At 42.4% G+C, this 14952-nt stretch overlaps 1 protein-coding gene across 2 annotated transcripts in view; it reads right to left on the bottom strand.

Moving 5' to 3' along the window:
* TMEM164 (transmembrane protein 164) overlaps nt 1-13962 on the bottom strand; it is a 46673-nt gene extending 32711 nt beyond the window's left edge. The window contains exons 1-2 of one of the 2 annotated variants that reach the window (XM_080365924.1): nt 13313-13962; nt 12525-12977 (exon numbers count right to left, since the gene is read on the bottom strand). In XM_080365924.1, coding sequence (XP_080222050.1) covers nt 12525-12893 — 369 coding nt within the window. In that variant the 5' untranslated portion in view covers nt 12894-12977; nt 13313-13962. Of the gene's footprint in view, nt 1-12524; nt 13104-13312 lie in introns of both variants that reach the window. The other variant, XM_080365923.1, reaches the window with a different exon arrangement.
* Between the last annotated feature and the right edge of the window lie 990 nt (nt 13963-14952).

Genomic DNA, 14952 nt, shown 5'->3' with positions numbered 1-14952 from the left:
TAACAAGTCCTAGGTGGGGACAACATTGTGAGTCAGGACATCCCAGTCTTTTTCACCAGCACAGAACCAGAAGCTTCTACAGTTGTTCTCAGGCAATAAATTGCAAAGAAACCCGTAACATTGGTCAATCCACAAACTGAAGTTCACTTCAACCTTGAGGACCCAAGATGAAAACATAAGTCAGAAATTCTGTCAATATACTTCCTAACTGCTCTGCAAGACCATAAATATCATTGTCCACTCCCCTGGGAAGTATTTCTGGCATGAAGAACTGCATGGCCACCACTCCCCCGCATAAGCTCAAATACAAAGGTCACACCACAACATATAATGGATCAGCAGGGCTGTTGTTACTTGGAGGCTGCAATGTACAGGATTGCATCGCTTAACTATTCCTTCACTGAGACAAGATCAAAGAGGCTGAACTCATGGTTGCTCTGACTAAACCAGGACTAGGCTGCAAATCACTCTCTTCCACACTCCCCTCCCTTCTTCTAACCATGCACTGAGAAAGTTCCAAGTGGTATCTCCAGGTCTGGGACAGACTGGAAAGCAGAAAGCAAAGTGTGGTATTTTTCCACCAGCAGCAATATGTTTTGAAAAATTTTCTAAAAGAAACGTGTGTAATCCTGTCTCATTCAGTATTTGGAGTTCCCAAGAAACACCTTTTGAGTTCAGTAAACTTTAGAGATCATTATTTCCTTAAATCTGATTGTACTACTCATTTATAACAGTGTAGAAGGTAGAAGAGCCTGTATGTAAAAGGACTATTCTGAAGACAATAAGGAGGTAACATTGCATTAGTTTATGCAGAAAACTTCTTTGATAGATAGTAATCGGTAGATATTGAAGTATTACATTGGCCCTCCACAAATCCCTGCTAAGTTGCCTCCCCTTTTTAATCACTAAGAGAAATCATAGCCAAACAAGGGAAATGTTACTGTTAAAATGGAACAGGGTAACTGAGAAAAAACAGCTCATTTTTCGTAAATTGGTTTTTAGAAGCCAAAAATTACCCCCAAAAATTACTTCTTGACACTGCAATATTGTCTGTAGGTAAAAGTCAAGCTCACACGCATGGGGAAAAAAAAGGCTAAGTATCAACAAAAATAAGATGGTATTCTGCAGCAAGTTAGGGGTTTTTTTTTATTGATTATATCTGGTTTTCTAGTGCCAAAATGTGACAGGGATACAGGTACCCAAATTTCAGAAGTGTGGAAAAAATCCAATACTGAAACAACACGCCCCCAAATCCACAAAAGACTACAAGATCACCAAACCAAAAAGAACTACATTAACTTTAATCTGACCTCCCTCTAATACAAACCCATTTCCTAATCTCTATGCACTGTGTTAACCACTAATAATAACATTTTCACTTCTTGCACTTCAAGCATTACACGTGCTACAATTCTCACATTAATTTGGAGATATCTGAGGTTTCTTTTATTTGATTTTTTAAGTTCATATGGAATTTTATTCAAACAACCTCTTTTGCAGTTTGCACATCTAGACTTCAGCAATGGGCAAGAGGTGGAAAAAATAAAGAACACAAACCATCAGACGTATCTGGTTTCCTATTTTTCATTTAACTGTATTACTAGATTAAAGAAAAGAAAAGGTTCTGTTGTTGTATAATTGTGGGGGTTTTCATCCAGCAGAGCCTCTATAGTACACTTGTTATGGATTACTTTTTTGGAGGTGGAAAAAAACCATAGAGGTCATGAGGTGAGCAGATCTTATTAAATCTGCCTTAATACAACCCCAACATGCCCAGATACTGAGAAACTCCAACCTCAACATACAGTTCCAAATATATTAGTGAGCTACTACTTACAGTAGCTAAAAATCCATTACACTAGAGTGCCTGCAAGCATTTTACCCAGCCTGTCATTATGAGCCATGACTTGCCTAAAACAGAGATCTTAGAAACAGTTGATTAAAACCTTAAAATGAGCAGCTGTGGTACACGCTAGAGTTATGTCTAGGAAAATTCTCAGATACTGGCAAGGTTGTATATATATTTATGTTATGTTGCAGGTTCCACAAGCTTTGAGACCACTGCCAGAAAATAATTCAATGTCAGCTGCAATTTTTTTTCATTTGTCCAGCATTTCCTAGTTTCTTTGACATCTAAGCATGCCACATTCCACCACTAGTTGTAGTAGTCAACATTTCAAAAATCAAGACTAGTAAAAACCTCCAGAGCTATTTTCAAGAGATATGCACAATATTTTATTCAAAAAGGATGCAACTGAAGAGTGTAACAGCAATACCATCTCTGAACTTAAGTAAACTATCTCTTCAAATATCTAAGCCTGGATACCATTCTATTCGGTGAATGTTTTGCCTCACTCCATGAGCACTCTAAATAGGGACAGTTCACTGAATTTTTTATTCTTTTTTTCCTATGACAGATCTCCAGGTTTTTCTAATTCCACAACATTCCAAACCTCTACAAAATATTACACCTAAGAGCTCCCTTCAGAAGTATTTTAATGACGATATTTTCTGTTAGTACACCAAGGCAGAGTGTGCAGTCAAAGTTTGTCTTCAAAGGCTCTTGAAAGGCTTTTCTTCTACCAGCCCTGTCCTGCTGAGACAGAAACATGCATAACACAAAGGTCATCTTGTCTGATCAGAAACAAACTAAAAAGACAAAAGAAGACAATTCAAAAGGAAGCAGGAAGAACAAATCACACAACTCTAGCCATTCCAGATTAAACACCACACAAAGCCGCCCTTAAAATATCAAGGGGAACGCACACAGATGTCTGAGTCGAGTTGTTTCTGGCAGAAGACAGCTAAGCACGCTGCAAGTTAAAACCACTATCTCACATTTGCGGCACAGATTACATTTATGTTTCAAAAGAGCAGCTTGTGTGTCCCTGAGCTGGCTGTTTGATTTAGTACCCCGCTGCAGCAGGCTGGAAACATACCTTTCTTTTCACACCAGGCACAATTACTGAACCAGATCAGAAATTGATTGGTTTCGTATGTCATTCCAAAATGGAAACTCAAAAATTAGATTTTAATTCTATTCAGAGCAATGTGAAAAATTCATGAAAACTGGATTCATCCAAAACTGGAATGAATTAAACAAAACAAACAAAAAAAAAAGGGGGGAGGGGGGGGATAAAGAGATAGACACAGGCTTTGGTCAATCTGCACCGAAATAACAATTTTCAGCCTTTCTGAGATCTATCAACAGGCTTTCCAGAGGAGAACAGACTAAGTGGTATGTTTAAAAGACTAAGATACAGGAGGAAGGTTAAGTGTATTTTACTGTACAGGTGAAAACCATCCCCTTTTCCCTCACAATTGTAAAATGTAAGGCAAGGCACATTCCAGCAGCTGGATAATTTAAAAGATGTAGGTTTTATTAATTAACTCTAACATTAATTTAAGTAAATTCAAAACAACCACCTTATTTATCAGAAAGCAATGGTTAAACTCCATCATAAAGCTTTGATAGAGCATCTGGTTTTGTATAAACTCAATTCAGCACAGAACAGCCATATAACTTAAAAGCCATCTGCTTGCCTTCTAAAAGGTAACTTTTTTTGGTTTTAAATAAAAACATGGTAACTATGGTTCGACAAGTCCAGACTGCCAAATCTGAAAAGAGAACAGAGTCAAAAGATACTATATTCTCATTGCTAAATAGCAGCAAGTTGAGTATATTTAATATTTTAGCATGAAAATCACAGCTGCCTTACTACAGCTGTCAGACAGGTTCAGGGATTAATTAACATGTCCTGTGGAATTGTTAGTCTAGGTTACGAATACTCATGATTCAAAGCAACACTGCTGGCAGAGCATTGAGTAATACTACAGCAAAAGTACTTTCTGTGTCATATAAACCAGACTCTGGGAACCTAAGAAGCTGCCTGTCTCTCCTCCCAGCCTCCCTGTTTCCCACTTTTACCCAGGGATGCAAGAACTATAGCAAATCGAACAATTTCCATCCTCTACAATTTAATGTCTTTTAAATTATATATATGTTCATTGGGACATTCTAGGTTAGTCTCCCCTTCCAAAGGCTTAGTTTGTTTACTTGACAAATCAGTACTCACCTTCTCATCTTTTATGCTCTTAGGTGAAAGCTTTCTAGACTTCTCATAGTTTAGGATTAATAATTAAATAAAGACTCAGGTCTTTCCGTGTATGCAGTGGCATTAGTTATCACACCTAAGGAATTAGTATTTCAGAGAAAAAGTGTCACTGACATTTTTCTTCCTCTTTCTCTACCCACTATCTGCACCAGCCCTTCACTAGTAGTGGGTTACTTCATTCCCCATTCCTACCTTGACGCTTCAGCAAAACCTGACAATCAAAAATTTACCTGGGGTTAAAAGAACAAAAGTCTGATTTTAAAAAAAAAAAAAATTCAAAGGCCAATTTCTTAAGGAAATTCAGTTTGCAATGAATTCAGATTAATTTGCATTTACATCTGTCAGCAACACTGGGGAAGCTTGCATGAGTTCACAATAAAATTCTCATGCGCATATTCATCTACATTCACTTTTGTGACTTCTTTCCCCAAGCATGATGTTTCGCATCAGTTTCTATGGAAGCAAAACCATCATGAAAAAGTCCTGCTCTACTCTGCTTCGAGTCACCTATACCTTGTGATTCTCAGTTCAAAATTCCTCAAATTGTAGGATTTTACAACAGAAATTTGTCATCTTTAAAAACAGCAGGATAATAAATATCTAACAGCTTTATTATTACAGGTAACTTGCTGAAGAAACAGTAACACAAGCCATAAAAGGTAAGGCACATAACATCATATTCCAGATAATTTCAGTGGGCATTTCACTAACTACCAAAGCATTAAAATATAAACAATTAAATTCACTCGGCACCAATTACTTGACAATCTGAATACATGTAAACCTTTAACACATCTATCTAAAGCCCTGAGGAAGTGTCACAAGAAACACGAGCCGCATGACACTCTTCACAGGTTTCAAATCCATGCTGCAGCACTTGTTCGGGTGAACAACACAGTTTAAATTGCTGCAGTGACGGTGGCTGATGTACAACCACCGCAGCAAAACTCACCGTTTGTGCCCAGGAGTGTAAACACCAACAGCAGTGCAAGGCAGGCAGCAAAGGAGGGGGGTTTAGGATGGCAGTCATCAGCTGAAAGTCATCCCAATGATCCCCGATTCCTAAGGAGCCCAGTGCTGTTACTGGTGCTATTTGATTCACTCTGCCACTCCACTGAAGTTCCTAAAGGCCTCCAGCAGTTATTCCTCAAACATCAGTTTAAGCTGGTAGCAAACCACCTATGTGGAAAAGTGTGTGAAACTGCTACATGGGTTAAAACATCCATGCTAAAAATATATTACAGCCAACAGTGATATATTAACAACACTGGACAGTACATTGAAACTGTTAATAGCTCCATTCTCAAAAAAAAAAGAGGGGGGAGGGAAGAAATTAAATAGGAGAGGAAAAAAGAAACAAAAAAAAGGCCTTTCTTGGCCTGTCTGTCCATAATGTGTTGCTCAAACTACAGACATTACACTTTGATTGATATTTGACTTAAATCTACGATGATCTCATCAAAACAAACCAATATCCGATTACCTGATTATTCATCTAATGGCCTTTGGATAATTACCTTCAGTGTAAATATTTGGGGTAAGAGAAAGTTAAACATTTCCATCTAGAATTTCCAGTCCTGTAATTCCTACTCCTTTTTAGAGAGTAAGCTTACTTCTTGTCAGTTCCTCATTTTTTTATATTCTTTTCTCCTAAGAATATACAGAATAAAGGGGAGAATTACCAAAGTATGCATTCTATCCTCAAGCACAGCGGTTATTCCAAAATTCTAGCAACTTCAAAACAAAGGCTTAACCTTGAGCTTTAAACTCCAATTCCTCAACTAGGACATTCGTCAGTAGCATGACGTTCTTACCATGCTCCCTAGCCTCCTGCCTGAAGCACACACATTTTTCAGCTCAAAATAAAGCATGTACTGGCCCAATCTTGTCTAAATTGAAACGGCTGAGCTGTAATCTCTTCAAAGAAAACTGTGAATCAGAGCGTTAAGACACATCTGCTATTCTTTTTATACTAAATTAGAAATTACTATTATTTCAGAGTAAGAATCTTTGCTTTGCCTCACACCAATACTTCTCAATTTCCCTACTATACGCTGGGATTTACTAAAATAAGCACAATGGTGAAACAAGCTCTATACAGTGTTAAAATTTTCACAGAAAAGCTTTTCCTCAACTCAATAAATAATCCTTACATGAATTATGGTATCAGTTAAACCCTCTAAGCTTCAGTTGACAGTGTTTTTTTAAACAGAACCATATAACTGCTTAAAAATAAATGGTAACAATTAAGAAAAAATTGACAGTTATTGGAACCAAGAGCAGATTAAACTATACAAGCAAGCCATAGTGTGGGATTTTTTTGGAAGCCAAACTAATAGTTCTGGAGCATCCCAGACGCAGTATAAAGGAACTGGTGATCTGTCTCATGACCTGTCGCTACCCACCTATGCCCCTTGAACCGCTATCACCTTTCTAGCAGTAAAATGCACCCTTCTGCAAGAAATAAGGCTTGCCACCAAGAAATACTGGTGCTTTCAGTGCTTTAGTTGTTCAGTTGTTCATCTGCCCTTTTTTACCACACACTACATCAATTTCCTCTCTAGCAATCAGCTTTAAGAGGAAGTTTCACAAATTAATTTGCAGTTGTAAAAAGAAAGACTTGTGTATTACACAGATCTAAAAATCAAGCTGCATACTTCATAATACTTCATATTTGTGAGCTGAGATTAGGCACATCTTCCACTTAAGTGAATTTTATGCCTACCAGATAGCATTTCAGAGCGCTGAAAGGATTGTTGGCCTTGCTACAATAGTCTCACACACCTCCTAAATGGACTGATTTCGGAATAAATGATACTATACTCCAAATATATAGCCTTGCTTTTCTCAATTTTTTTTTTACCATCCTTAACATATCAAGTTCTACTAAATTTCAGTTTTATCACATTTCCTGAAACTGAGTCCTGTCTTCCGAGTTGCTTTAAAAATTACAAGTTCTGCAGGTTTTGGAATGCAGGAGATATACACAAAAAATAATGCAGACAAGGGAAATATGCACACGTACAAAAAGGGAGATTTAGAAACTTACAGTTAGAGACTTACATTTTGAATAATGTGTATATATTCATAGGAAACTGCCTTCGCTGCTCTACATCTTGCCCACCAATCTTAATACATCAAGCAGTGAATGGAACGCTTGAAACATCTTCAATTTTGAATACTGCTACCCTTTAAAAATTGAATAACTCTAAACTTTTACTTGCAGGCTGTTGCTTGTGTAATCCAATAACATTATTCAGTGTAATTTCTAAAAAAAGATTAAGGAATTTCTGTAATCAAAGGTTCTTCATACTCACTCCCAAATAACAGGATATGAATGTCCCTTTAATTTCAATTCAAGGTTTTGAAGAGACAGGATGTAGAAAACCATACACAATTTAATGGGATCCTTCCAAATATTTCCAAACATCCTAAATTTGAAAGCATTTAGGAGCAGCGTACACAAATTAAATCCAGATTCACACTTGAAAAATCACATCTGACCACATAACCAGTTTTTTTTCTATGGTTTAAAAACCAAAAAAGGAGGAGGAAGGAGGAGAGAGAGAGGGAAATAACCAATCAGTTATACTCCCAAATGATGCCGAATTCAGTCAAACCATGTTTATTATCTAAGTTCTGAAAACAGCCCATTGTTTCCAAAAACACAGTGGCCTCTTTTGCAGAGGACTGAAAGTATCCAGGTCTCTAAAGAAGCTAAAACTGGAAATAATGAACAGAGGATTTGGTATTTACTGAACTGCACAGGCACTTAGCACTGTTTTTAGTTACGCAAACATCACATTGAGATCACTGAACAAAACCGGGACTCGCCTACACTTCTTTCCCCTACCTTTTTTTCCACCTATCCCTTCCCCTTTAGTTTACTTCTCTTTGCCTAAGAAGATCACTGAAGTAATCATCCAGCAACACATGTGTTTTCTACAAAAACATTTTCTTTATTCCAGACAAATGTCAGCCCCTAACTGTTTTAAGTGCAATAATTCAGTGTAGAATTGGAAGAGAATTATGACAATTTACAGAAACATTTCTCACTGGTAAATCCTCAGCTGGCAGAAAGAACACTTGCAAACCTCTTCCCAAAACAGCAAACAAATAAAACCCTTAAATTTTTCATTTTACAGGTTTGGTACTGAGGCACCGTTCCGGAAGAAAGCATTGGCATATTAAAATCAAGGATGCTGAAAATGTACAACAGTTTAAGAGAAGGACTAGCTGTATGTATCATTTTAAGATTAGATTGCAGTTTCTGCCACTTCCCTAAACAAGGTTTCAAGACACTTACACACAAGCTTTTAACTTCTACAACCTGGTCAGTCATAGCCTTCAATGTTCAGAGCTAAAGTCTTAGCAAAGCTTCAAGAAACAAAATTAAAACTACCAGCTGCAAGATCCAACACACAAACCTCAAATTCAAAAAAAAAAAAAGACAAAAAAACCCAACCGCGTAATCATTAAGGCTGGACAGGACCTTTCATGACCATTTCACCGTACCACTGTCAGCCACAAACTCTTACCTTGATGGCTTCATGTAAAAGCTTTTCTTACATTTTGTTTTCCAAATTTCTCTTTTGCAATGCAGACTAGTTTTATCTCTGGGTCCTGGTTTGTATTTGTCTACAGTTGATATTAGTTGCCTGTTAACTGTAGCGTGATGTCTTACAGGACATCAAGAGACACCTGTGTTTATGCATTTTCACTAAGTTACAAGTGATTGTGAGTAACACCTTGCAAAATACATGTGTCAGAAATTGCAAAATACATGTGTCAGAATTTACAAACTGGGGGTACAAGAACAAATTACAAAGAACACTGGGGGTTTGATGGAAATTCTAACTAACTTCACTGAAACTGAAGAACTGCTATGCAAACACAAGTGTTTTGATTGAAAGGTTTAAAAATGTGTACATTTTGGAGGTAGAACAGATAAACAAATTGGGTTTGGCTAACTTGGTTTTGACACTGCAAGGCATGAAATTTTCCTTCCAGCTCACTAAAGCAATTACTCCAAGTGTCTTGATGCTCATACAGAGGGAGACACCACCTATGTATACACTTCTCAACAATGATGCCCTGGATGCTGCTAAAAGTCTCCTTTGCCAAACTTTTAAAGAAATCAACAGTGTTTAATTGGCTGTTGGCTGAATCCTCCCTCTTACACTGCTGAATCAGACACCTGAAAGATTTCCTTCACATCTTCAATTTCAATACCAGAATTATGGATCCTAAAATACTCAAAAAGACTAATGTCTTGAAAATGTAACACTTGGTCCCCTAAACATATGCTGATTTTTTTCCTGCTGTGCAAATAGGTTTGCAACATCCTAGTGGACTTGATGTTCCTCTTTTAGGATACTTTTTTATGCCAGGTTTACAGCAGGATCATTGGTCCAAACATATCCTCAGTCCTAAAAAGACAGTGGTTTGGTGTTTTGGTTGTGCTTTTTTTTTCTTTAATAAGAGGTATCCAAGTAATTCTCAATAAGACCACTCTTACAAAGAGCTTAGTGTGAATTCCTTCACAGACTTCCCCCCACCACACCACACACTAACCAAATACTATACTGCACAAAACCACCCCCATCCCCATCAGAAAGCTGTCAAAGAAACCACCAAAGTTTCCATTCACCTCTGGTTTCAAATTATGTATCAATTTTAAAAATTTTAAGTATTTCTCTCTCAGTGCTGCTGCACTTACATCCCTGGTGCAGTTACATCCCTTCTTCCTCCAAAAGCTCTGCAAGAAGCCAAAACCAAGACTAGGACTGGAAACCAGCAGTAATGTTCCTAGATAATTCAACTAGGTGTCAGGACAGCAACAAATTCTCTGAATCTGATTAACCACGAGAACTGTTTAGGCAGTTAAAATAGGTTCACTTGATTGACACTTCATCCTCGCAATGACACATCTAAACTACTTGTTCCCACTTATGAAAAAGATTTGATTTGAACACAGGTTGGCGTGAAAGTCAGAAATTAAGACATCTGATCAAAACAGATTCATCTGTAGAACTCAGTATCCATAATGTTATGCAGCTTTGTCTGCCCAAGTGCACCACGGATGTAATTCCCATTTTATTCTGTGATTTCATGTCAGTCTTAGGTCTTTTAAAAGCAGGACTTTTGCTTTTACTTTTATGCAGAGAAAATTTGAAGGATAATTTCTTTCCAGTTCCAAATATTTTTGGCTCACAGCCCAGAGCATTTGTGGCTCTGAGGTAAAACAGTCTCAGCTGAAGAAAAGGAAAACAGAAATTGAGTGAAAGAAGAGACCTTTACCAACAGCTACTGTTGGCTTCCCTTTGAAGTGATCTTGATTGTTGTAGCATGTTTCATCTCTTCACCGCCTACTTTGTTCATCCTAATGTTTAGGCGCAGCAGCAGGTTTATGTGCAAACTACCGTAAGAACAGAAGTGAAGGATAAACTATATTTTCCTATCTTCCATCTTGCCAACCTGTTGCCCTCAGCAAATTCTGGCCAGAAAAAAAATGCTGGCAAGATTCCAACTTCTATGTATGACTTTTTTGCTGATGGGGGTCATTAACTACCTTCGTATCTAACCTGCTTCCTCTGCTGAAAGGTGCTGATTTTGCAGCTGCTTTCATTCTGTACGTTAAGCCCAGGCCTATCTCTAATACATCTGTTTGAGGATGAAGAGGCATGACTTCGGAATTTTGCTGACATACCCACCTTCTCAATTTCACAAATCCTGGAACACCATTTCTAATGAGTAATTAGCATAAGATTATTTTAAAAAGCTTCAGAATTGGTCAAAACGAGATTAAGAACTGCCCATGCCGGACTACAGAGGTTAAGTCTCTTTCTTCCTGGGGAAAAGCACTAGTGAATGAGGCAAACAATACTAGCTCCCCCATTTATTTACACACACTAGCTTTTGCTGAATACTTATCGTAAGATTATAATACCATATCAAGACAACTAAACTTTCAAGTCATAATGGTAACATATCCTCACCTTCTTCCCAGAGAATTAAAAGGCAAGTTTTCCTGTAAACATTGAGTATTGCCAAGAAATGGAAGGTAGCTATATTATTTTGTTTCTACAGCTCTTGCATACCTTCTGCTTTTCCCTTCATTACCAATACTGACTAGTTGATTGCACAACAATTGCTAGCACTTCACGGGAAGCAAGTGTCCTATGGTGTAAAACTCTGAGCTAACACTGAATCACTGCTTAGGAATTTACATAACCCACTAATTAAGTTTTGGAACTGTAAGTTAATTGCTGTAGAGGTCTTGAATATTGCTCTAAGAGCTTGTTTCTCCCCCTCTTGAAATATTACCTATCTCCCTCAAACCTCTGGCACAACCAGAAAAGATGTTTCCATGCCTGTTTGAAAATCCTCTCCAGGAGTGAAACTAATGACTGGCTTGATCTGATACAGCCCAGATCACTCGGCATTCTGCAAAGGGAGACCAAGAACGGTCGGATTTTCATCTGGTTACTGATCTTAGACAGATGTTCTTACCACAGCAGCTTTTATGAAAGCCTTTTTGATGTTCTTCTATTCATCCACAAGCTTAAATTGTGCAAATTGTCCAGTGTTGAGGGTACATATCAGCAAAATTAAACAAAATAATAGTAATTTTTGACAGCTCCCACACTCCTTACCAAGCTCACTGAAACTTAACAGTTAAGTATTTGCACAGGACTATTGACAAATACAGCTTGTGAGCTTTAATATCGCAGTTTAGTAAATGCTTCCATTGTTTTGGAAGCTATACAAATCACACATGATCATGCATCAACAACCAAGCCACAAGTCATTAAAGCACGTAGTTTATCCACAGGTATTAAGGCAGATCCATTTGTTCACTCCATGTGAGAGACTTGTATGTAACACTTGTTCTCTTACTATTTGGCTTCTAAAATTAGAAAGCTAAACCAACATTATCTGCACAAAATAAGGAGTAATTTGTTTCTTCCATACCTTCACAAACCACATTCACACCCTGAGAAGTCGCTTGCTTGAAGCTGCATGTAAATTACATAGCTGCTTTAGCGATATTCTTGTTTTCATTAAATTTGGTGTGAATTTTACCACTGTCAGTGGAAGCAGTATTTTCTACTCTTGAAACAAGGATCAGCTGAAAGTAAGTGGTGAGACAGCCTTAATTTTTTAGCATTCACAACTGGAGATTTGGACATTAGTCACAGCTGCACTTTCACCTTTTCATTTGATTTGGTTTATTTACACATTTTTCAATCCAGCTGATCAAAAACTAAGTTTTAAAACGTTTATGCTAATGCTTGGCATTTGTGCTGTTGCTACATGCTTCTAGTCCACAAACCAACTGTATGACAAACCCTGCTTTGCAAGTGTGATGCTCCAGCAAACATCACGGCAAGCAAACGCAAACCTTACCTGCATCATGGTGACCACGTGGCAAGGATTCAGGAGGTAAATGACCGTCCTGGTGGCGAACTTGAAGCCCACCTCCAGCCCAAAGATGAGGCAGAGCACTACCAGCAGCACGTTCTTGCCCCAGCTCTCCTCCTTGGCCTGGCACTGCTGCAGCAGGTGGCCCTCCAGCTCCCTGGAATGCAGCTGCCGCAGCTTCCACAGGGACAGCAGGATCTCCGCGACGCCCAGGCTGAGGAAGACCAAACTCTCCACAAAGCGTTGCTGCCCGGAGAGGAAGGCCGCGCACTCCGGCCCCCCGTTGCCAGCAAAACTGGGGTCCACCCCCCCGTACATCCAGTCCAGGAGGTTATGGAGGCTGTAGCGAGACATGGTGGGACGGTGCCTCCCCTCCTCCCCGCCGCCGTCCAGGAACAGGTAGGAGCAAGACGGAATCAACGCCAAAATGCCGTCGGGCTGAGGAAACATGAAACGCAAGGCCGGCCCCTGCGCGCCCCTTCCTCCCCGGCGAAGCGGCACCTCAGCACGGGGCGCGGCCGGGCCCGCGCTTCCTTCCGAGGCCGGGCCGAGACCCCCGGGCAGCTGCGGGGAGGGAGGGGCGGCAGATGAACAGAGCCCGCCCGCGGCGCCCACCGCCCCGGCCCGCTCCCCTTCCCGCCCGGCACCCGCCGCCGGCACCCCGCGCCCTGCCCTCCCGCCCGCCCCCTCAGGGCAACCCGGCGCCTTCCCGCCCCCCGCGCCCCCTCAGAGCAACCCGGCGCCTTCCCGCCCGCCCGCCCTGGGCCCGCTACCTCGGCCGGCGGGGGCGGGCTCCGCGCCGTCCGTCAGGGAGCGCGGCGCGGCGGGGCGTAGGCAGGCCCGGCGCCCCCAGCCATGGCGCCGGCCTCGGCCGCGCAGGGAAGGAGGAAGCAGCGCTGCGCTCAGCGGCGGCGCGGCCGAGGCTGCGAGCACCAGCCCCCGCGGGCGGGCGGCGTCGCGCCGCCTCCCGCCGCTCCGCCGGCCCCTGGGCCGCGCCGCAGCATCACCCCACCGACGTGCCTGACTCACGCCGAAACACGGACGAGCCCCCCCGAACTGGCCGCGCCCGGCCGCCCGCTCCTCCCTCAGCCCCGGCTGCGCCCGCCTCCCGGGCTTCTCGTACCCCACCGCCTCCCTGCGCCTCCGCCCGCCGCCTCCTGCCTGTTGCCTGCGCTCTTGCCCGGCCGCCCCCCTTCCTCCCCCTCCGTGCGCCGGGAGGGAGCCAAGGGCCCGGTGCAGCGAGCGCCGCCCCCTCCGTGGTGGAGCGTCCCCGGCGCGGCTGCAGCGGCCGGGCCCGAGCGGGGCTTCGGCTGGGCCCCAGCGCGGGCGGGGGGTCGGTGTGTGCCGCCAGCTGTGCCCGCCGCACGTGTGCGCAACCCCCAGCCCTGCGCGGCGGAGGCCGCCGGTGGCTTCCCGGTCCGCGGGGCGGCCGCGCTGCCGGCCGGTGCCAGGGAAAGGCGGGGGGCGGCGGGGGGCCCGGCGGGGATCGCGGTGGGGAGCCCGTCGAGTCCGGCAGCGCCACCGACGCGCGTACCCGAGCGCCGGCTGGCACCGCGGGTTTGATTCGGTGTCGCTGTCCCCGGCCGTCGCAGGGCTGCCTGGCTCCGCGGGACGAGCGCTGTTGCCGGCCAAAACGTTGAGCCCGCTTAATGGAAAATAAAGGCTTAATTCTCCAAATAAGTTTGGAAAGACCAGGCAGTTACCTCTGCTGGCTGAGGCCCACGTGATGGCGGTGCAGAGAGGCAGCAGCCCCTGGTCCGTGAGGGTGGAGGCACTATGTGCGTGGATTCCAGTAAGAAAGAAATACTCCTTTTTGGGGAAAGAAGGGGGACCCACCAGCCTTTTCCAAGGGCTCCTTTCTACAACTGGAGCTCAGTAAGAATCCTTCTACGAAATGCTGTTGTCTCAGTTGTTGCTGATTCATCAGAACACCTGTTGTTAATCTAATGCTGCAGAAAGTGAACGTGCAGAAACCAGAGGTGCCACCTGAACAGGCACAAACCTCCAGTGCTGCCCTGCTAACCGGCCATGCACACCTGCAACACAAACCTGCTGCACGGGCCATCAAAACCAGCAGCTCAGCACTAATGCCAATATGTTGGCAGTTCTTTTCTTCCTGTATCTCTAAAATACAGAAATACTGCTGTATTGTATATCTATAAAGAACCGAGCATTTTCTCTCAAGGGGTCTATACCAACGGCCATGCACAACATGGAACAGACCTGTCCCTTCCCACTCCCTCAGTCATGCACAAGAGGACAGCTGCTGCTGCTAAAAGCGATCTTGGTACCTTGCCTCTGCATTCCATTCAGTCTCACCTTTTGCAGTGGCTGTGGGCTGCTGCTTGCGCTTCTCCTTTCCTAAGCTTTTCTCTGGTGAAGTGAGAAAGAGCTGTAATAAGAACGGCAACAC

The sequence above is a fragment of the Falco punctatus genome, assembly GCF_963210335.1.
Source record: "Falco punctatus genome assembly, chromosome: 15".
In the NCBI taxonomy this organism is placed as follows: domain Eukaryota; kingdom Metazoa; phylum Chordata; class Aves; order Falconiformes; family Falconidae; genus Falco; species Falco punctatus.
Note: the sequence above shows the minus strand (reverse complement) of the source record. Positions and strands in the feature narration are given on the sequence as shown.